Below are 21,541 nucleotides of genomic sequence, written 5' to 3' on the forward strand. Positions count from 1 at the left end.
TCAGGAGATGAGCTTCTAGAAGGCGGGGACAAGATCTTGCTTGTCTTTGTGTAAATCATGAAAATAGCAACTGGTATGTTTGCAGCAAATGGCAGTTCACTTTAGAACTTTCAAAGGAGCTGCATACACATGAACTCACTGAGAGGCTCACTCAGTGAGACTGTCATAGCTCCATTTTATAGACACGGGAGCCGAGGCCCAGGGAGTCAGGGCTACACCGTGTTCACAAGAGCCAGGACTCAGTGCAGATCTGAAGCCTTTACAAATGTTGTATCCACCTGAGTGCCCAGTGCTCTGTATACAGCAGGGGCTCAGTGGAGATTTGCTGCAGCCAACAGGCAGCCGTTCAAACAGATTCCTCTGGAAGGGCTGGTCCCAGGGCAATGGTGTTTCAGAGGCTCAGGAGGAGAGGCAATGTGGGCAGTCAAAAGAGTACTGGGTGGGTGTTCAGGAGAGGTGAGTAACAGCAGCTCAGTACCATTTAGTAGGCACCTCCCCTGTGCCCGGCACTGTGCCGACAGCTTTACCTACATCTCAGTGCCCACAGCAGTGCAATGAGATAGATGGTATCATTATCCCCATTTTACAGATGAGAAAGCTGAGGCTCAGAGAGGTTAAGTCACTTGCCCAGTAACTGTAACATAGTCAAATCCTAGAACTCAGCCAGCAGACAATCTCACCACTCATTAGTCCAGATGGTTCCACACATGTCTGTAGGAACCTCCTGCCTTCTCTGGGTCTTAGACTCTGTCTATAAAACCCGACTTCAAACTAGATCCTGTCTAGGCCTGTCCAGCTCTGACACGAGTCTGGAAGGGATGAGAGGATGTGTGGCCCCTTGCAACATGAGGAAAGGGCTGCCTGGATGCCCTGGAGCAGGGGCAGACCTTGCCCTGCCCAGGACTTGGTGGATGGAGTGCCCAGGGGCAAGCAGTCCACAGGGCCCTGGTCTCCTTTGCTGGCTGGATGACAAGGACTGGGTCATACGGGAATGGAGAAGGGCTGGGGGATCTCGGAGCTTCCCAAGACCAAGAGAGTGACTCATCATATCCACAGGGGTTGTCAAGGTGGGCAAATGCTGTGAGTACATCCAGCCCTCCCATACAGCTGCTAAAATGAACATCAGAAATGGGTCCCCAGCCTGAGCTTCCTCTGGATAATAACATCTCATTGGTCCTTCTCTGTATGTCTCTTTCTTTCCTTTTTTTTTTAAGCAGAATCTTGGAGTTGTTGTCCTATAGAAACACGATCCTACTGCCTTAGGTGTCCACCCTACAAGGAGATGGGCAGAGAGGATGGAGAAGAAGTGAGAGTCAAGGCTGATTTCTAATTTGCAAGGAACCTATTGCCCTCCGCAGAAGCAAGACGGGGGAGTGACACATGCCCCCGGGGAGGAGTCGAGAAGACTGGATCTGGATTCATCCCTGGAAATAGTCGTGTGGTGGGTGGTGGCTTCAGGGGCCAATCAGCTTTAGGGACATGACAGCATCTTTTGTTCTGGCTGGAAGGACAGGCTGTCTAATGGACAGATGAATCCGGAACCAGATACCCAGCTTGGCAGGTGCTCCTGGCCTCAGGACACATTACGGTGTTGGCCGACACTGGCCACTGGGCTACTTTACAGTCCTTCGCCTTGCCTCAGTTTCCATAGAAGTTCTCTCTCCCTGTGGCCCCAGGTGTGCCTCTGGGGACCCGTTTGGAGGACAAGACATGGCGGAGAGAGCGCGGCCACTCCCCATCTGGCTGTGTAGATTGGGGAAAGTTCCTTTCTTCCTCCTAGAGCCTCATTTTCCCCAACTACAAAGTGAACAGGTTGGATGACACCGGTGGATTCTGAGTCCTGCTCCTAGAGCATCAAGCTACCTGGAGGGGTCACCAGTGGGACACCCCGATCCCACCTGTGGGGCTCTGCCCCTGTGTTTACATGACAGGTAAAGTTTGGATTGCAAGGAAGTTTCCTTCAAAGAAAGGGTTTGCCGCTGCCTCCCTGCCCAAGGTGGCCTCTGACGATGTCCCTTTGGTGTCGAGGTCTGGATTTGGCAGCTGTAAGGAGGAGATGTGCCCCCCTCCGTCCCTGCAGGAACCCCCTCTTCTGTACCTGGTCAGGATCCAGAATTAGGCTGATCTCACCCCATACCTTACAGGCTCTGCACTCCCCTCGCTCAATGCCCAGCTTGCCCTCCTGTTCCTTCCTCAGCTAAGTTGGGGAGCACTTGGCAGATGCCAGGATTATAACTGTAAGAGTTGGGAGCCGGATTCTTCTAGAGTTGTTGAACAGACTTTCCAGACTCAAGGGCACATGATTTCAAAAGAATAACATGATTAAAAAAAAAAAAAAAAACTCCGTGAACTTCCAGTGTTGTTTCTCAGAGTCAGCGTCCATTCAGTCCAGTAAGTCATCTGACCCTTCCTCATCCCCACTCCCTGAGGTAAAAACAGAACATCACGTTCCGGTCAACACCTCTGGGCACCAATCAGCAAAGAGCGAAGCAGCCGGGGTGATGCTGTCAAGTACCGGAAACTATAGCGACACGGAGACCCGCCAATCGGAGCCAGTGCCGGCGCCATGACAGGGTGAGGCCATGGCAATGGCCCTGCGGCCAGTGTCCAGACTCACGAGTGCCTGAGGGAAAGGAGAGGCTCATTCAAGGAGGACAGGCACCAGCTTCTAAGCCTGAAGGGCCACGAAGAGGACGTTGAGGCCGCCGAAGCCCTCAGGCCCTAGGTGTCTGGGAGGGAGCCTGGAGGCACGGCTGGCACAGCCCCCCATGCCAACATGCTGGGAGCCCACGGCCCCCTGCTCTGTCCCGCTGCCCCCCGAGGTCTGGGAGCTGCCCTGGCCTCCTCACCGTGCGCCAGGCGGCCCCGTGACTGTGTGCAGAGCTGTGTGGAGAGCTGGCATCCACTCAGCCACCCACGCCTGCTGGGGCCGGCGCCACGCCAGGCGGTCATGCATTTCCTCCCCACTTGGGCTGGCTGAAGCGGCAGGCCGCACTGCTGGAGCCCTCTGCCCGCTCGATCCTCATTCCAGGCCCCACGAGCCTCCCCAGGGTCTCCACCAGGCGGAGGCGTTCGCCTGCCAAGGGATGCAGTGCCAGGGGCGCCAGACCAGCCGCCCCCGGTTCCTCTCGCTGCACGCCCCGCCCACTGGAGACATTCCCACTTGCCTTGCCTGCCATACCTGCCTCGCCGATGGCAAAGGCCAGAGAGGCCGGGAAGGAGCGCCGGGCTGCAGAGGAGTTCGCGAAGCGAGCTGGAAGGAACGAGCAGGCAGGCCCAGGGCCAGCCCTGCTTCCACTCAGCCACTGCAGGGCCAGACGCTTTTGGAATCCTCTCCTCTCTCCCTCCCCTACTCCCGCCGACCTCTGCCACACCCCCTCGTGCAGAGCTGGGGGGCTCTCCTGCTTCTCACCGAGGAGCCTGGTGCAGCTGAGCTACTGGGTCTCTTCTGACCCCCCTGGGCTAGGGCCTTAGGTACCAACGCCAGCTGTGCAGGCCACCGTCAACAGCATCGGTCCCCGTCCTGCTTGTGGCCCACCTCACAGAGGTGACCCCAAGACTGCAGCTGGACTGCCTCACGCAGAGCACCCACCTGCCACCCCTGCAGGGCTGCCCCCACCGGAGCCCTTGGTCTCCACAGCAGCTGCTGCTTTACCTGTGCATCCCTTCACCTGAACTGTGAGCCCCTCTGAGTCTCCTGAGGACACGGCATGGCACACAGCCAGTGTTTGTTGAGTGAGTGAGTGAGTGAAAGTGACAGAGACAGAGGGAGGGAGAGCGAGTCTGCATTCTGACACTGCTCTGGTTTGCTCCGAGTCAGACTCCTTGGGTTAAAATAATTCTGGCTCCAGCACACGCTAGTTCTGTGACCTTGGCCACATTACATAACCTCTCTGGGCCTCGGTCTTCTCATTTGTAAAAAGGAGATAATAATAGTAACTGCCACATAAAGTAATTATGAGGATTAAATGAGATAATGTGATGAAGCGCTTATAACAGAGCCCGGCACAGAGTAAGCCCTCGATACATGTTGTTATCATTATTAATTAATGTCCTCCAGCCTTATCTGACACCACCTCCCTGGACAAGCATTATGGCCATTGCCAAGTCCTCAGTTTGCTCTCGGGGAGCACTCTGGTGGCTGGAGAATGTACACTAGAAGCAAGTAACTTCTGACGTTTCAGGGCTTGTTTCAGGTCCCAACCCTGCCACTTCCTAACCCTGTATCCTTGAGCGGAGTGCTCTGAGCTTCAGAGTCCTCATCTAGAAAACATGGTCACGTGAGCCTTAACCTCAGAGAGAGGCTGGGAGGAAGAAGTGAGGTGTATGAGGTACGAAGTGGGCAATCAGACTAGCTGCTATCAGAGACCATCCAAGCCGCCTTGATGGTGGACAGCAATCTGCCGGGGAGTAGCTGAGAGGCTGGCTGGGCTGTGACAAGGAGTGGGGCTCTAGCAAGGGCGTGTGCGGCAGTGTGGCTCCAGGAAGAACTGAGGGATGTGTCCACATGTCCAGCGTGCCCTACCTTCTAGCCTCTCGTAAGGGCCATGGCCCTTCCGGTTTACTGCCCCTTTCCTGCAAAGCAGCACCCGGCATTCCTTTAGCATCACTGTGGTAGAAACTTCTCTTGGGACGGTTAAGTGGCCTTTCCGATGCTCAAAAGCAAGGCATAGAGAGCTGGGGTTCCCCCTGAGGGCTCCCACCCCACCGCAAATGCTGCCATCACCTCTTTGAGGGCAGGCATGCAGCTCACCCGCTTCGCAACCTGCAGCGCAGAGCCCCGTGTCCTGTATAAAGGTATCCAGCATTTAAGTCAGTGTTGGAATGACTTAGCCACCAGCAGGGCAGAGAGGGAAGCGGGAGGGAGCGAGCACCTTCTGCGGCTTCAACCACATTCCCGTGTTGCCTTCAGTGCGTGATGTGCATTCTCTTCCAGGACCTCACATGGCCGGATGCAACTGGGCAAAAGCCTTTTCCACTCAACATCATCATCATCATCACGGCAATGGACAATCGTTAAGAGCCAAGTATGTGTCAGGCCCCATGTTGAGCCCAGTAAGGTGGGTACTATCATTATTCCCATTTTATCTGAGGTCAAGAGAGTAACTCATCCACAGTCCCACGACTAATAGGGGTAGAATGGGATTTCTGGGACTTGACCCCGGGGATGATGGAATTCAGAGCCCACACCTGTAGGCGCTGGGTTAGCCTGATTCTCGAGGGCAGGTCAACTGGGAACCACGGCTACTGAAGCCGGGCAATTGCTTCTCCCTACAGACAGCACAGCCCTGCCCGGGGTCATCCTCCTGTAACGGGGAAGACAGAGATATGAAAACAGATCCTGGGACTTCCCTGGTGGCGTAGTGGTTAAGAATCCACCTGCCAATGCAGGGGACACGGGTTCGAGCCCTGGTCTGGGAAGATCTCACATGCTGCAGAGCAACTAAGCCCATGTGCCACAATTACTGAGCCTGCGCTCTAGAGCCCGCAAGCCACAACTACTGAGCCCGTGTGCCACAACTACTGAAGCCCGCGTGCCTAAGAGCCTGTGCTCTGCAACAAGAGAAGCCATCACAGTGAGAAGCCCGCGCACCACAACGAAGAGTAGCTCCTGCTTGCCGCAACTAGAGAAAGCCCGTGCGCAACGAAGACCCAATGCAGCCAAAAATAAATAAAATTAAAAACATGCCTCTTATTAAAAAAAAAAAGCAAATCCTGACAAAGACTCTGGATAATAGATACATAACATTTCATTGAATATTCATCTCTATTAGGTGGGCCCTAGCACCTTCAATTTATAGTGGTGGAGACCGATGCTCAGAAAAGATAAGGACCTTGCAGGGCTGTCAGCCCTCAATGCCTGGATGCTCCCAGGGCCACCAGCTGTGCCTGGGAGAGTCATGGGAGACGTCTCAGAGGTAGTGACCCTGAGGAAGGGAAAGGGGGCAGCACAGCAACCAGGGGGGATTCGGTGCTAGAGTCCAGCTGAATAAGGCTTGGCCCCCTAGACAGGGGTCCTGGTAGGGCTGGTACTATTGCTGCCAGAGGTGGCAAAGGCCCCACACATGGGACTTAAGCTCCAAGCGGTGGCACATCCTCATTGGTGGAGAATGCCAATTAGGTATTACAGAATCAGGCCCAAAGCTTCCTTCAACATCTTCTAATCCAACAGTATCTTCTAATCAAACTTATGATTAAAAATGTTTTATCTTGAAATGTTGTAGATATTCAAAAAGGTTTAACATGATGTGTTACTGAGTAATAAAAAGGAATGACATACCGGCACATGCTACAATATGGATGAACCTTGAAAACATTACACTAGATCCAAAGAAAAGAAAATAGATTAGTGGCTCTCTGGGGCTGGGAAGGTTGGGGTCATGGAGGATGACTGCTAAAGGGTACGGGGTTTCTTTCTGAGGTGATAAAAATGTTCTAAAATTGACTATGGTGAGGGTTGCATATCTCTGTGAATATACTAGAAACCACTGAATTGTATACTTTAAATAGATGAATTGTATATGTGAATTATATCTTTAAAAAGGTTTACAAAAAAATATAATGAACCTGGCATACCCACCATCCAGCTTAACGTTACCAATACAGCCAACCCCCCCCCGGGACCCCAATCTCTACCTCCTCCTCGCCCCCCTCCACTGAGTTTGATGTTCATCACTCCTCTCCCACGCATTTCTTTACATACTTATTACTTATGCATATACTCCCTGAGCAATGTATGGTGTTGTTTTATATGTCTCTAATTTTACATAAATGAATTATATTGTAAATATTCTCTTCTCATTTGCTTTCTCCCTCAATAGGATGAGATTCATCTATGGCATTGCTTGGTCTGGAGGTCAAGTACATCCGTGCTCACTGTGTAAGGTATTTCACTGATGGAAGTACTGCAATTTGTGTCTCCACTCTGCTCCTGACAAACATTTAGGTTTTCTTTTCCTTTTGTCAGTAGCACACACAGTGCAGAGGTGGACACCCTTCCCTCTCTTAAGCACGTGGGAGTGTTTCTCTAGGATGTGGCTGGGAGGGGGGCAGCTCTCCACACTTGACCAGATTCTGCCAAATTATTCTTCAAAGGCGTTGAGCTCTCTTTACCAGCGAGGAAACTGAGGCCCAGAGAGAGGGCAGTGACCTGCTCAGAGTCCTCAGGGTCTGGGACCGTTTCCCAGTCCTGGGCCCTTCCGGGCACAGCACACTGCCTGTCCGGAACCCTCCATTTCCTTATTTTTTATTTTCTCTACAAATCTCTGCGACCACCCGGGTGGGTGTTATCAGAGCCGATCTAGGAGAAACACATTATCAGCGACCTCCAGGAGGGCTGGGGATCTGGAAGTGCTTTCCAGAGGAAATGGGGAAGAAATTAACTTTAGAGAATTCCCCAGGCAGCTCTAAAACTCCAAGCTGAGGACCTTGAGAGGAGAGGCGCTTCCAGGGGCAGATGGGGGCAGTGTTTTCTTTGGGGGCGGCACCTAGCTCCCAGCTCTATGGCCGTTCCCTGACCCTTCCCTTTCCATGAGGGCCGGAAGCTTCCTTACAGTCAGGTGCCCTCTCCAAAGGCAATAGCCAGCTCCTCTTCTGGGGAAAGCTGGGGCTGAAATGGGCCATAAAGGCTCCAGGACGTGCCTTCATTTGGAGCCCAGGGTGCAAACTTTATTGACTAGTTGTCTGATTTCTAAAGCACAAGGTCCCTGCTCTGGTTTGACTGTGGCTCCCTTCACCTACAGCCTCTCCATCCAAATGCCATCAGATGACCAGCAGCATGGGTGTCACCAGGGAGCCTGCTGGGCATGCAGAAGGGAGAATGGCAGGAGGGAGACTTGGGGGGTAGGCAGATCACATTAGGGACTTGGGCCTTTATACTAAGGGTGATAGAAAGCGTTGAAGTGCTTCTTTTTTTTTTTTTTTGCGGTACGCGGGCCTCTCACTGCTGTGGCCTCTCCCGTTGCAGAGCACAGGCTCTGGATGTGCAGGCTCAGCGGCCATGGCTCACGGGCCCAGCCGCTCCGCGGCATGTGGGATCTTCCCGGACCATGGCACGAACCCGCGTCCCCTGCATCGGCAGGCAGACTCTCAACCACCGCGCCACCAGGGAAGCCCATGAAGTACTTTAACTAGGGTTATGCATTAAGTTTAAAAAGACCATTCTGGCTTCGGGGTGAAGGGGTATTGGAAGAGGTCAGTTAGGGGCTATTGCAGCAAGTAAGGTGAGAGATGGTGGCAGCCTGACAAGGGTGATGGTCGTGGAGATGGAGGGAATCGGCGGAGTGGGATCCTGAGACTCAGTGGTGAAGGGGATGGGAGGGAAAAGGTGGTGTCCAGGCTGATGCCCAGGTTCCAGCCCAGGTGGGCTGATGGCACCATTCCCCAGGACTGGGAATATTGGGAAAGGGCCAGGTGTAGGGGAAAGACACTGACTTCAGCCACGTGCCTTTTGAGGATGGATGGCCTGTAACCCACTCAGGGGGAGATGTCAAGAAGGCTGCCTGGTAGGGTTTGCAGGCGGGGAAGGTTCTCCCTGGCTGGAAACCCACAAAGGCTCCTCTCACTATGTAAGTGCCTCATACTGAGGTTTGCTGTCAAGCACCTGTAGAACCTACATCAAATCATTAATGATGATGGCCAAGGAGAAACCTTCGCAGGTATATACGTCTAGGTCTGTTTTCACTTCTCATTTGAAGACAAATTACTTGTCGCAGTCCGTGGTTTTGCCTGGATTATACATTGAGCACACACTAGGCATTATGTTAACACAGTAACCAAACAGCAGAACTATGTGGGGAGAGAAGGACAGAAGGAACTGTGGGGGGATGCTGTAGCAGGCCTGGAGGGGTGAAGAGTTCATCAGGTAGAAACAGAGAACAAAGATACCAGAACAGCATGAGTGGATGCGAACAGGTAAGACACTAGCGTACAGGCAGGGCGGGTGAGCAGCCCAATTTTACTGAAGGAAGAGGAGTACAGCACGGTGCCATATTGGTCAGAGACTAAGCTAGAGAGATAAGGTGGGCTTATCATTGGGGTAGGGGGTGTATATAAGCACTAGGGAGCCATGGATGCTTTTTGAGCAGAGGAGTGGAACTGATGGAGCATAGGAGGTGCGGGAGAAGGGGACACTGATGCTGCCACAATGGGCTGGAGCCTGAGCATCTGGGAGGTCAGATGGGTCTGCAAAGGACTGCAAAGTCAGGAGAAGGAGGTGGGACGGGGGAGGGGGGAACAAAGCTGACACAGCATGTGAAAGCAGAACAAGGGAGAGTCTGACTTGAATAGGAGGGTCTCTTCCCAGACTGGTCCTCAGGGATGTGTTTTAAGGAATAGCCAAGAATGACTCAGAATTAACCCATCAATTATTTACATGTAAAGCAGTGTTTCTGAGGTACCTGAAAACAGTATTTCTTTAGTTTAAACGTCCTCCCTAAAACAACCACCAGCCCTGCAATCCTTTTCTTCACCAATGGCACCAAAGGATACCTTGGTCTGAATTCTCCCTTTTTCTGTGTTAGCCAAGTCTGAAATAAGGAGAGCCACAAAGAAAGCGGGGCTATGGATCTGCTCTACTGCAGCCCAGTTTGGGATGGACGCTCTGGCCATAGGCTCTGCCCTTGTAAACACCATGAGACTGTTGGGGGTGAAATATGGTGCCAGGACAAACAGGGCCACGCTAGACAAAGGAAGGACTTCAGGACATGTGGACACCAGCTCTCACCACCTACGGAAAATAACCAAGCCCGAGAGGCAGTTCCAACCTCAACACAAATAGCAGAGCATGAGATAATAAAGCTCTGTTCACAGAATCACAGCCTTTGTTGCTGGAAGGGGTTTCTCTGCCCTCTAAGCCATCCTTCACGTCATTCCTGGTTATTGCTCTAGAATATGTATTGGATCAGGTCACACTGCCGCTTCCCCAAACCTCTCTGACACCACGTCATCTCCTGTGGGGTAACGAAGCCAGGGCACAGGCATAGCAGCACATTAACTCCTATCATATCAGACATCGTTAAGCAATTGCCACATTTTCTGATGAGCCTGGCTGCAGCCGCAGAATCTAACTCAGCAAAGCCTTGCAGGTGGCCATTGCCAAAAAACTACCACTCTCAGGATGACAACTGCTTGCCCCCCACTGAACAGAGACAGCCAGATCTCCTCAGCCTGTCCCTTTGCTGTCTTTTTCCACCCATATTTTCCATCACTACTTCTATGCTCCAGCTTCCTTCAACTGCTTGCCATTCCTAAACAAACCTGCCTTTTTCTCACCCTCTGAGCCTCTGTCCGTGTCATGATTCACCCTGGAATGCCCTCTATGCAGAGTTCCTCGGTATCTGTTCTCCTACCTCCCATAACAATAAAGTTGTATCTGGGCATACAGCCACCCAGCAAAAAGCACTGCCTGGCCTCCCTTGGACATGGCGGGTAACCATGTGCTAAATGCTGGTCAATGGGCTATGAGCAGAAGTGATGCATGTTTTATTTTTCTTTCCAAGTTTTGCACTTAAGGGTTTGGGCATATACTCCCCTGGGCCCCTCCCCCTTTACACTGGCCATTTGATGGTGAGAAGAGAGCAGCTGCCAGGGGCCCAGAGATGGAAGCCACATGATGAAGATGGCAGGGCCAGCCTCCCAGCCTGGACCACTGTCCTCTGGCCTGCTAAGGAAGAGACCTCCCCCTTTACCTTGTTGGAATCCCTGTGTTTGGTGGCGGTGGCGGGTGGGGTGGGGTGTCTCTGGTTTGGGGGGCAGCTGAGTCTATAACGATACGCCTTCCCACCTGCTTCCTGTTCCTTACAGCCACCCTCCAGTGCCACCTCCTCAGTGAAGTCTTCCCAGAGTCCCAGGCTCCTCTGGGATCCGCCGCACTTCGTGCACACCTCACGCTGGCAGTCCTAAACCACAGGGTGGCTACTGCCCCTCCCACTAGCCTGGCTGAAGGCATCTTCTCTCCCCTCCATCCATCCTGTGGACCAGTGCTGGCGATGGCGCTCATGCCCAAACCTGACCATATCACCCCCTTGCCTTCGCTCTTGCAGTCCAGACCTCTTGGCTTGGTGGTCAGCACATGACTCTGGCCTATTCTTCGCCTTAGAGATGAGACCCAGCTTGTGAGGGGATCTGCTCCAGCGGCTCAGCTGGTCACGACTCCCTCTGTGTGTGCAACCACGGACCGTCCTGCCTGATGCCCGCCCCGCCCAGCCCCAGCGTGGCGGGCCTGAAGTAGCTGCTTCCTTGCCGACTGGAGCCTATATTGTCCTGCTCCTCGTTTGTTACTGAGAACAGGGACAGAGGATGGGGAGTTTCCCTGATCTGTGTATTCTTCTCAAGTGGCCTAGAAAGTCCCACAGCCTGTATATGTCTTCCCAGGCCCTTCTCCTGTCCCACCAGGCCAAACGCTTTGCCAATGGCCCACACCTATTCCTCTGAACTTCTGGCCACTGTGACCCTTCTAACAAGGCCCGACCTTTGGCATCCCATCCCAGGTCTGCAGGCCCATCCCTCCCTTGGCAAACAGTGCATGCAGCCCAGAAGCAGGATGCAGTCAGATCTCAGCTAGTAGATGGCTATTTTGGGACAGGGAGGATCCTGGGAGGATGCTGGCGAGGTCAGAGTAGGAAGGGAAAGAGGTGGGTTTTCTGCCCACGATTATGTGTCCCAAGCCTTCTGGATGCTGCCCAGGGGCCCGAGGCTGCCACAAGGAAGAACACACCCACCACAGGGCTCCAGCCGTGGCCCGGCTGGCTGCAGAAGAAAACTGGGGGCAGGCACAGGTCTGGGGCTCTAGGTTCCAAATCCAGTGGCCACAGTGGGACGGAAGAGTGTGTGTTTATTTGCTGTGTCCTAACAGCAAGTGATTTCAGCATCAGGCAAGAGTCAGAGCTGTCTCGGAGGGGGAGAGGCGTCAGAAGCCAACCGGAGGTCAGATGGAGAACACCGGAAAGCTTCCAATCACCCAGCAATGATTATTGATGATAATTTGTTGAACATTCATTGAGGATCTACTATGTGTGGAGCACAATATGAGGCGCTGGCCAGAAAAAGAGTGAATAATGCTTTGCGGCACTTTACAAACGTGTAAGTCCTTCTGCAAGCATCAGGAGCCTTAAAATGGTTCATAAAGTGGTTTATAAACTCTGACCCTAAGCAAATAATCGCAGATGCATGATTCACGTACAAGGATGAGAGTGGTGTTTTACTGACTTTGGGGACCGCAGACATTTCAGAATGCCAGAACTCCACTGCGCCTGTTTCCAGCGTTCCAGAGAAGGTCATCCATCAATGTCAAGTGCTCAGTACTGTGCCTGGTACAGAGTGGGTGCCCAGGGAGGGGCAGGGGCAGTGACCGCTGTTACTCAGCTCAAGGTTGGCAGCCATGTGGCCCAGGCCTTAGTGTGGAGGAGGTACCTTTACCACGGGGTGCGAAGCCTCAGGTTGGGCAGAGGGGGCAGGTTCAGGGACCCAGCAGGACTCAGCCCATCCTAGGAGATGCATTTTACTCTGTCGTTCTGCTGTCTGAGACACCTCTGTGCAGCCCTCCAGTCCTTCCCTGCTGACTCTGCAAAACGCTGGAGAGCATCTTACTCTCCTTCTGATTTTGCCTCAGTTTGGGGCCTCTATATTCTCCCGGTGTTGCTCACCTGGCTCCGAGCTATATACTTCGGGCCAAACTGCCCTCTGGGGAATTCTCCAACACTCGGGACACCCCTCGCTGGTTCCCCTGCTCACTCTCCTCCCATCTCCTGGCCAACTCAGTCCCTGCTGGTGGCCCTTTGCACAGAGGACCAGTGTCAAGCCCTTCTTCCCCCCCAGCGCCTCCGAGCATCCTTCCTCTCCACGACCTCTGAGCGGCTCATACTGCTTCACAGCTTCCTCCTTGCCATCCAAGAGCTGAAGCACCCTTCCAGTCCTTCCTCCCTCCTGCCACATCCCTTCCTAGCTCTCAGCCTCCCAGGACCATCCGAGTCAGACTCTCCCAAGCACTAAATGGATACCTATTGGTAGGCCCCCACTTTAATGGAGGCAGGACATGAGAAACCCAATCAGGCAGGGAAGGGAGAAGGACGAGCCTGTCTGTCTGTAAATGTGCCCCCGACACCAGGACACAGTGTTTGATAAGGATTTCAGTACATCTTTAAAGTGCAAGAGGAATCGAGGAGAAAAACAAAAAAAATAACAGTAGTGCTCACTAGGAATCAGGGAGGTACTAAGTACTCTCTATGAGGACCTCACTGAACCTCTGCCACATACCGGCAAGGTGGGTATTACCCTCATTTCTCAGACGAGGCCACCGGGGCTGAGAGAGGTTGAATAACTCTCTGAAGGTCACACAGCTGGTAAACGTCAGAGCTGGAATTCAAACCTAGATCTTCCATGGTTCCAAGTCTCCTGCCCTTCACCAGCATTCTATACTTCAAGCAAGAACAATTGCAACTGACCAAGAGCTACGAGGACGATAGACACGGTGGTTTGAAACGCGGGCTGCCCCAGAAACCCCGATGCACACAGTTGCTCTGCCCAGGCCCCGTCAACACACCCTCACCTTCATCTCATCTCATTAATCCTGGCATTCTTTCCCCAAAAGCCATCACAGATCCCATGGCTCAATCTCTGGGACCCCAAGGGAGGGAGGGAGCTTCCCAGGGCTCCTGGACACCCTTTTAATTAACCCAGATGACCCTCTTCTGCCTGAGGCCAGCTGAATCCCGTCACGGTCTCACCAGCTCCCGTGGCACCTGAACTGTGACTGACTCAGCCCACTCACTCTCCAGTGAATGTGGTCCCTCCATTTCCCACGTGTTCAGCATCTGTCGGCCTCTCGTCCCTGGCTTGGGGACCCTGAGTGGGCGCTCCTCGGGCTCCTCGGCCTCTGTGTCCAGTGGAGTGTCCTGCCACAGCGGGCATCCAGGGCCACGCTCTGAGCTGGCAGCGGCCTGGAGCAGGATAAACCCTCGGCGGTTCCTTGGGAGTGGTACCTTGCTCCACACCCTGTTTCAGCTTCCTCCCTCAGCCCCAAAGGGGTGCAACCCATTCCCATTACTCATGGCAACGGTGAAACTTGCCCATCTGTCATTCTCGTAGCTTAATAATGATGGTGGGTAACTTAGAAAACCATGACATGTCAATATTACTAACTGCAGACAATGCAGTTAAACCTCTGTGCTCGGGACCCAGGCCACAGCTGGGACTGAATGAGCAGATGTGGTAAGGAGGCGGCCACACAGCACAGGGGAAGGGCACTGGAACACGTCCTCGGTAGGGAGCTGCCCATACAGGGTAGGAAACAGCAAAGGCCGACTCGGAATCCATCAGCTTGATCACACCATATCACCCAGCAACCTTAAGCTTGTTTGTGTGTGTGTGGCCTAGATACCAGACAGTGAACACACAGGCCCCTAAGCCACCTAGCTGGGGCAAGGTTTTGCAATTACAGGGTAATTCATTCATTTGGGTAACAAGCGCTTCTGAACCCACTATGTGCCAGGAGAGAGAGGCACAGTGGGGGGCTTCTCTTCAACTCCACGTAACACCTCACAAGTTGCCACACCCATTATCTTGCCTGATTTCAAAGCCCGGTGTGCACAGTACCTGGCCCATAGAAAAGTTGATGAATAAATGAAAGACTGAATAAGCAAAGGAATGATGGATGGGGGATGGGGCCAATCAATCGGTACATGGAGGGTGAACATCAAGGACACTGTCATTTCCATCTTCCAAATGAAAAGTGATGCTCTGAAGAGGGTGTGGCATGGCCACTGAGAGGGCCTCTGGTGTGTGTCCCCATCTTTGTCACCCCTTCGCAGGGCTCCTTACCTGGCGGGCAGTGACACCCTGGAGACGTCTTCGGAGTCTCCCGGCGCCTCCGTGAGTGGAGCTTCCATTTCTGCACAAGAAGACAGAGAAGAGCAGTCACTGGGAGTTGTAAACACCAAGTTCTGGAAAGCGGCTGGGGGGTGGGGGGTGGGAGGGAGAGGGGGCGGGGGAGAGGGGCCGCCTGGGGGCTGGCAGGGGGACTGGTCCTGGATCAAAGGCTGGCCACCAGGCATCTGGATAATAAGAAGCAGACAGAGAGGTCCTGTCTTGGTAACCTCAGGGTCTGATGTCTTCGGAGAGCTCTGAAGGAAATTAACTCGAGCATAGGACCCTATAAAGCAGTGTGGCCTTCCTGCAGCTCACGGGCACAACGACCTGCTCTTCTTGGCGCTCTGCTAATTGTTTCCTGTCTAGCTCTGGGCACCTATGGATCCTGGGGGCACGGACAGTGACCTCTTTTCTTCTGATGTTGCTCACAGAGGCAGGTACAGGCAGGCCCTCTGTCCCTCCATCAGAGCCCTTTCTCACCAGCTTGCCTATCCTTGGGCCAATCTGGAAGGCCCCAAAGATGCGGCAACGAGAAGACTGAGGGCAGGGCCCTCAAGGAGCTGCCACATCCGTGGAGATGAACCGATGACAGGTACACACCTGCCAGCCCTGACACCTGGAAAGGGCAGGGCGCTGAGCGCCTCGGTCCTCACCACCGAGGGAGGGGATTGCGGGGTGAGATGGGGGGAAGACAGAGGTTAACAGGTGTGCCTCTGGGTCAGACCGCCTGGGATCCTAGCAGTTCTTGGTCCCTGAGCTGATAACAGTTCTGACCTTGTTGGTTACTGAGAGGATCAAAGAAGTTGGTGCATAGAAAGAAAGGTGCTCAGGAGACATCAATAAATGTTAGCTATTATTACACTCGTTTTCTAGGTGAGGGACCTGGGCACAGAGAAGAGACTAATCTGGCCGAGGTCACAGGGGAGGAAGGCTGAGATCTGGACCCCCCTCTCTCTGAAGCTAGTGCTGCAGTTAGAAGCTGGTGGTCCCAGAGCCAAATTGGCCTTTAGATGTTTTTTGTTTTTGGTTTTTTTTTGCGGTACGCGGGCCTCTCACTGCTGTGGCCTCTCCCGTTGCAGAGCACAGGCTCCAGACGCGCAGGCTCAGCGGCCATGGCTCATGGGCCCAGCTGCTCCGCGGCACGTGGGATCTTCCCGGACCGGGGCACGAACCCGCGTCCCCTGCATCGGCAGGCGGACTCTCAACCACTGCGCCACCAGGGAAGCCCTAGATGTATTTTTATTTGGTTCCCCCAGTGATTTTTTTTTCATTGAATTTGTCCCCAGTGTTTTGAAGAGGCTGATTTCACATGAAAGTCTGTGTTTCTAACTTCTCTTGAAAAACTGGAAGATCTGGGCCCATGGGGCCTGTACTGTGTGACTGGCTGTGACTGGCTCTCCTGTGCACTGTGGTCCCCACCCTGACCTGTCAACCGGTTAGGAGGCCGGCTGGCTCCCCGCAAGCATTTCCCCAGCACATGGCTTCCCACTACTGTGGAGTTCTGCCACTCAGGGTGAAAGGTAAAGGAAGTCACGTGGAAGGTGTCATAGGACTTGGTGTCACCTCTGGTTTGGCGGTGGAGAGGGACGGTCAGGAAAGCTTCCTGAGGATTCACATCAAACTAATGTCTGCTGAGCACCCACTGTGTCCTGGCGCTAAGCTGGGTGCTTTTACAGGGAATCACATCTATTTTTCATAATCAAACTCTAAGGTAGGTTAAATAGTGACCTCACTTCTTGCTGAAGGAAAGTGAGGCTCAGAGAGGCTGAGTGACTTGCCCAAGGTCATACAACCAGTATGTGGTGGATGTGGGATGAGAACTCAGGCCTTTTGATATAAAGTCTACTCCATCCTGCTGGAGAAGGGTGTGTACAAACCCCCCTGGAAGAGGGAGCTCAGCCACTGTGTGTGTGTGCCTGTGTGCGTGTGTGTGTGTCTGTGTGTGTGTGTTGGGGGAGGGGCAGATCGACAGTGTTGAGGGGAGAGCAGAAGCGGGCTGGAGGTCAAAACACACAGCAGGAGGAGAAAGCGAGGAATGTCCCAAAGGGGAGACCGTCACTCAGAAAGGGAGGCTGGCACACAAATACTAGGTGGATGACTATCGAGGTGGGCACAGAGTGGCCACCGGGCAAACCAAGGACATCCCAGGACAAGGTCTGGTGGAAGGCCCTGTGATGCCCAGCTCTGAGCCTAGCTCACTAGTACCACTTTCCAAGGAAGGGACTGTACATACCTGCTTCCACATCCCTTCCCACCAACAACCTGTGGGCTCTTCAAGGGGCTTATTTGCCAGTGGAGGAGACAGACAATGAATAGAGAAACGAATATATAACCCAGGCAGCAATAAGCACTACAAAGAAAAATAAAGCAGGGTAAGGGGAACGGAGAGTGACGGAAGGTGGTATTTTAAATTCGGGGGTCAGGGAAGTTCTCTGTGCGGGGGACGTTTGAGCAGAGAGCTGGCAGAAGTAAGGAAATGAGTCGTAGAGAGATGTGGAGGAAGCGTGTTCCAGGCAGAAGGAACAGCAGAAGTGAAGGTTCAGAGACGGGACTGTGTGCTGAGTGTTTGAGGAGGAGGATAGGGGACAGTGTGCCAGGAGGGACTCGGGTGAGGAAGGAAGGATGGGCAGAGAGTTTGAATTTAGCAGCACACAGATTCCTGACATGTCCATGGCTTACTGACAGCCATAAAAATCTAGAGCTAGTACAGATGCTGTGGTGAGCCATCCGGGTCTCCCAGTCAGGAGAGGGTCAGGACTCACCCTTAGTGCCAGGTATGCTGGCTGCTGACGGCTGAGCTCCTCTCTAGGAACCACTCTCACCTTAAGCGGTTGCCTTGACCAGGGTCACGTCCACTCCCCTGGCAACCCGCATCCAATTACTCATAGACACCGCCTGGTCCCTAGGCCTCAATTCAGGATGAGCTGCAGAGCCCCACGGCACCAGCTGAGGCCTCTGTCGTGACCGCGTCACGGCTCAACCCTCTGCCCACCCTGCCTCCCTCGCCCTCTCCAATGTTGATCGGATAAGCCTCTTGCTCACAAACCTCTGCTTCAGGCAAACCTGGAGTGACTTTCACATTCCCTGAGCCTTCACTTGACGCTCACCGGCGCCCTGTGCAATAGGCAGGCCACAAATCAGCCCCAGTTTACAATAAAGGAAACTGAGACTCAGAGAGCAAAGGGGAATTGCCTTGAACAGGTAAGCCACAGAGAGCTTAAATTCCAGGTCTTCCACCTTCAAGTTCGGTATTTTTGTTCAATTCATCCCATATACATGGAGCTCCTACTAATTGAGAGACTGCAAAATGGAGAACAAGACACCATCCCCATCGGCAAAGGGGCTTGTGCCTCACGTGGGAAAAGCACGTTGAGAAGTGTCCAGCTGACTGCAGACTCTGAATGCTGAGTGGGTGATGGGGGCCTGTGTGCCCAGGTAAGGGTCCAGACCGAAGGAGCCAAGCAAGGGTTTGAAGCAGAGGAGGCACATGGTCAAATTTGGCTGGTATAAGGGCCCTCCAGCAGCATGCTGAGAACAGACAAGGACAGTGAGAAGGTTGGAGGCTGAGGCTCCTCTCTGAAGGCTGTCAGTCACCCACCCAACCAAGAGATGCTAGGGGTCCAGGCTATGGCCTGGCAGCACAACGGAGAGAGGCGGGCGACGGAAGGGGTACGCACGAGGAAAAATGGACAGAGCATGGGGTGGACTTGGTGAGGGGGTAGGGTCCGGGCTCTGCTGTGGGTGGCCGAGATGCCCCCATGGAGAAAGGACATGGGCGAGGGCAGGCTTGTGGAAGGTGATGACTTTGGTTGAGGACAAGCTGAGTTAGTGGAAGGGTCCAGGTGGGAGGGGCACATGTGGCTCCAGCACTCAGGAAAGAGGCCTGGGTGAGAAAGGTAGATCCAGGAATCAGGAGCATCCATCAGGAGGGGCAGGAGACATGTGAGGGGGCAAAGCTACTGGGGACACAGAGGTGTGAAACTGGCTACGTTCAGGGTGTGGGTGTGTTCTCTCGGCCCGCCCAGTGTTTATCTTTGAAAAGCATTAAATCGGAACATCATTGCAGCCCTTTGAGAGTCTGGGCCTCAGCCCCACCCACTGACCCTCGTCTGCAGCTCATTCCTTCTAATACTCAACCCCAGGGATCCTTCCAGCCCCTGGTCCTTCAATCCATGGGTCCTTTCACCTTTCCACTGTTCCTCGCCTGCCACGTTTCACTTCCCTCCTTCTCAGCTCTAATTCTGTGGCGACTATAATCACTCCCCAGGCTCCACCCTCGGCTGTCTTGACGCCCTTCCCCTTCAGCACATGCTCTGGGCCAAGCCACAAACCTGGTAGATGCAACGTTTCCACCTACCCCACTCCGGCACCCAAGCAGCAGATGAAGCTGGGGAAAGCGCCCAGCCTTGCTGACCGGCCTCACTTCATTCACGATCATTATCTCAGAGGAAAGCCCAGCAAGCATACCCCAGTCCCTCCATCTCACTGTCCTAGTAGTTCTCACACCTTCTGTCTCCCCAACCCCAATGTCACTGTCACCTGATGATCGCGAAAGCAGAAGCAACAGAAGAGCCCTTCCAGAGGCTCCCGCCCCAAGGCACACCCGCCCACCTGCATCTGTGCTCTCAGGTTAGGCCAACCCTCCACCAGCACGCAGGCAAGTCCCCCCCTCCCACCCTTATCCTGGGTCACTTACACCGGGGGTCAGCAAAGGTTTTCTGTGAAGGGCCAGCTAGTAAATATTTTAGGCTGTGTGAGCCACATGATCTCTGTCACAACCATTCAGCTCTACTGTCGTAGGCGAAAAGCAGAATAAGCACGGCTGTGTTCCCATAAAAACGTACTTACAAAAACAGCCTTCCAGTGGGATTTAGTGGTCGCTTGCCCACCCCTGATGCAATCTTTATGCAAACATGCTGCTCTTCCTCCCACCATAAAAAATAAATGAAAAATCCTCATGGACTCTGTGTAACTCTTTTCCTAGAAAAACTCCCTGAAGGAGGGTGTCTCGCCTGCTCTCCCCTGGACCACTCCCACCAGGCTCTTACCCTCCTTCCACCTGGCTCGCTCTCCATGAGGCCCCCACCCCCACCCCGGTCCCTAGCGCCCTTCTGCAAAATACTTGCTAGCCTTCCTCCTTGCTTTATTTTCTCCTTCAGATTCTGTTGTTGTTGTTGGCTTATTTATATTGCTTATTGCCTCCATCCCTAGAAAGCAAGTTCCACAAGGACATGAATATTTTGATCTGTTTCATTCATTGCTATATCCTCAGTGCCTACAACATGGCCTGGCACATGGTAGGTGCGCAATAAATATTTGTTGCTTAGGAGATGTCATGTAGGTCTAGATTTCTGATCTCTCTTGTAAATGGGAAGATCCGGCAACACTGGGCTGTGGTAACAATCGGGTGGTGCTGAGTGACGGCTGCCCCTTTTAGGTGGGCATGTGCTGTCCAGCTACCCAGAGTACCACCCCACCCCCGGCCAGTCTCACCGACTTAGGTCACCAGCCTGGCCCCCTTAGGCATCAGAGTTTGAGACCCTTGGTTTGAAATCCCCAGGCTGAGGCTCAGGGCCAGGTGTAAAACTTTCTGAGGCCCTGGGGTGGACCTCCAGCGGCCCTGGACAGAAAAGCCTTACTGCTTCACCCCTGCTGCAAGCCAGGGCCTCCTGGAATGCCCCACACAGCCAGAGCTGAAATACCACCAGCCTGATCATTGCAGCTATTAAAATGCCTGTATCAGTATCAAAGGGAAAATGCCAAGTGGCCACTTACTCTCCCCAGAGAATGCAGCTCTGGCCTGGCCTGGGGTTTAGGGCCCACTCCCTCCCCACGCTCAGCCACAGGCCTCTTAAAGGGCTCAGGCTCAACCTGGGCCCCTGTAATATGCGGGTGGGTCCAAGTTGTGGTGTGAGGAGGGAGCCCATAGCAGAGGCCAGGTGAGCTCCTCACTCCACAGCCATGACCTTGAGCCTGGCACCTGCCCTCTCGGAGAATCTGCAAAATGGGGATATTACCCACCTGCCAACCTCTTAAGTGTTGCCGTGGAAAGTGCCTTGGAAGCCATGAAGCACTTACCAGCTGGAATTATTAAATAGGAGTTAATATTAATAATAATATTCAGTAGCTACACATATAGAGCAGTATATACCAGGCACAGGGCTAAGTGCTTTAGCATCTAATAGTTAATTTTTGATATTAGTGTATGACTCCTATTAGAACCCACCTGCCCTTGGAGGCTGTGGTGGGACTCTCTTTTGGGTTAGCACAGCTGGCCCCCAAATCCTGATGAAGCATCACTCCATGGGGAGCTCGGCAATATGGATACATGCTTGAGCTATCTTTGGGAGTGCCAGGACCTTGGGGTCTAGTCCCAGCATTCCCACTAACTGTGTATTAAGAGAGAGATGTAACCCCTCTGGGCCTTGGTTTCCTCATCCATAAAATAGGAATACTATTAGTTATCCACTGGACCATACTGGACAGCTGGAGGGGTAAAATGAGATGAGATCAGAAAACAAAAAGAGGGGTCCAGATGTGAAGAAGGGTGAGCACCTGCTGTGCCAGCCTGTTTTTCTGAGCGGCCAGATGAAGGCTACTTCTCTCTTGAGCTGGTGCCAGGCCTGCCTCCTTCCACCTGCCACAGTGAGGCTGGCCTGGCCTCATGCACTGCTGC

General features: G+C 53.4%; 1 protein-coding gene across 1 annotated transcript in view; it reads right to left on the reverse strand.

Moving 5' to 3' along the window:
* The window catches only part of COL13A1 (collagen type XIII alpha 1 chain), a 144,238-nt gene that overhangs the window by 109,900 nt on the left and 12,797 nt on the right, over positions 1 to 21,541 (reverse strand). Inside the window, exon 2 of the mRNA XM_065893811.1 lies at positions 14,818 to 14,887. Within this exon, the coding sequence (XP_065749883.1) occupies positions 14,818 to 14,887 (70 nt within the window). The remainder of the gene's footprint in view (positions 1 to 14,817; positions 14,888 to 21,541) is intronic.

This window comes from Phocoena phocoena, chromosome 16 (genome assembly GCF_963924675.1).
Source record: "Phocoena phocoena chromosome 16, mPhoPho1.1, whole genome shotgun sequence".
NCBI lineage: Eukaryota > Metazoa > Chordata > Mammalia > Artiodactyla > Phocoenidae > Phocoena > Phocoena phocoena.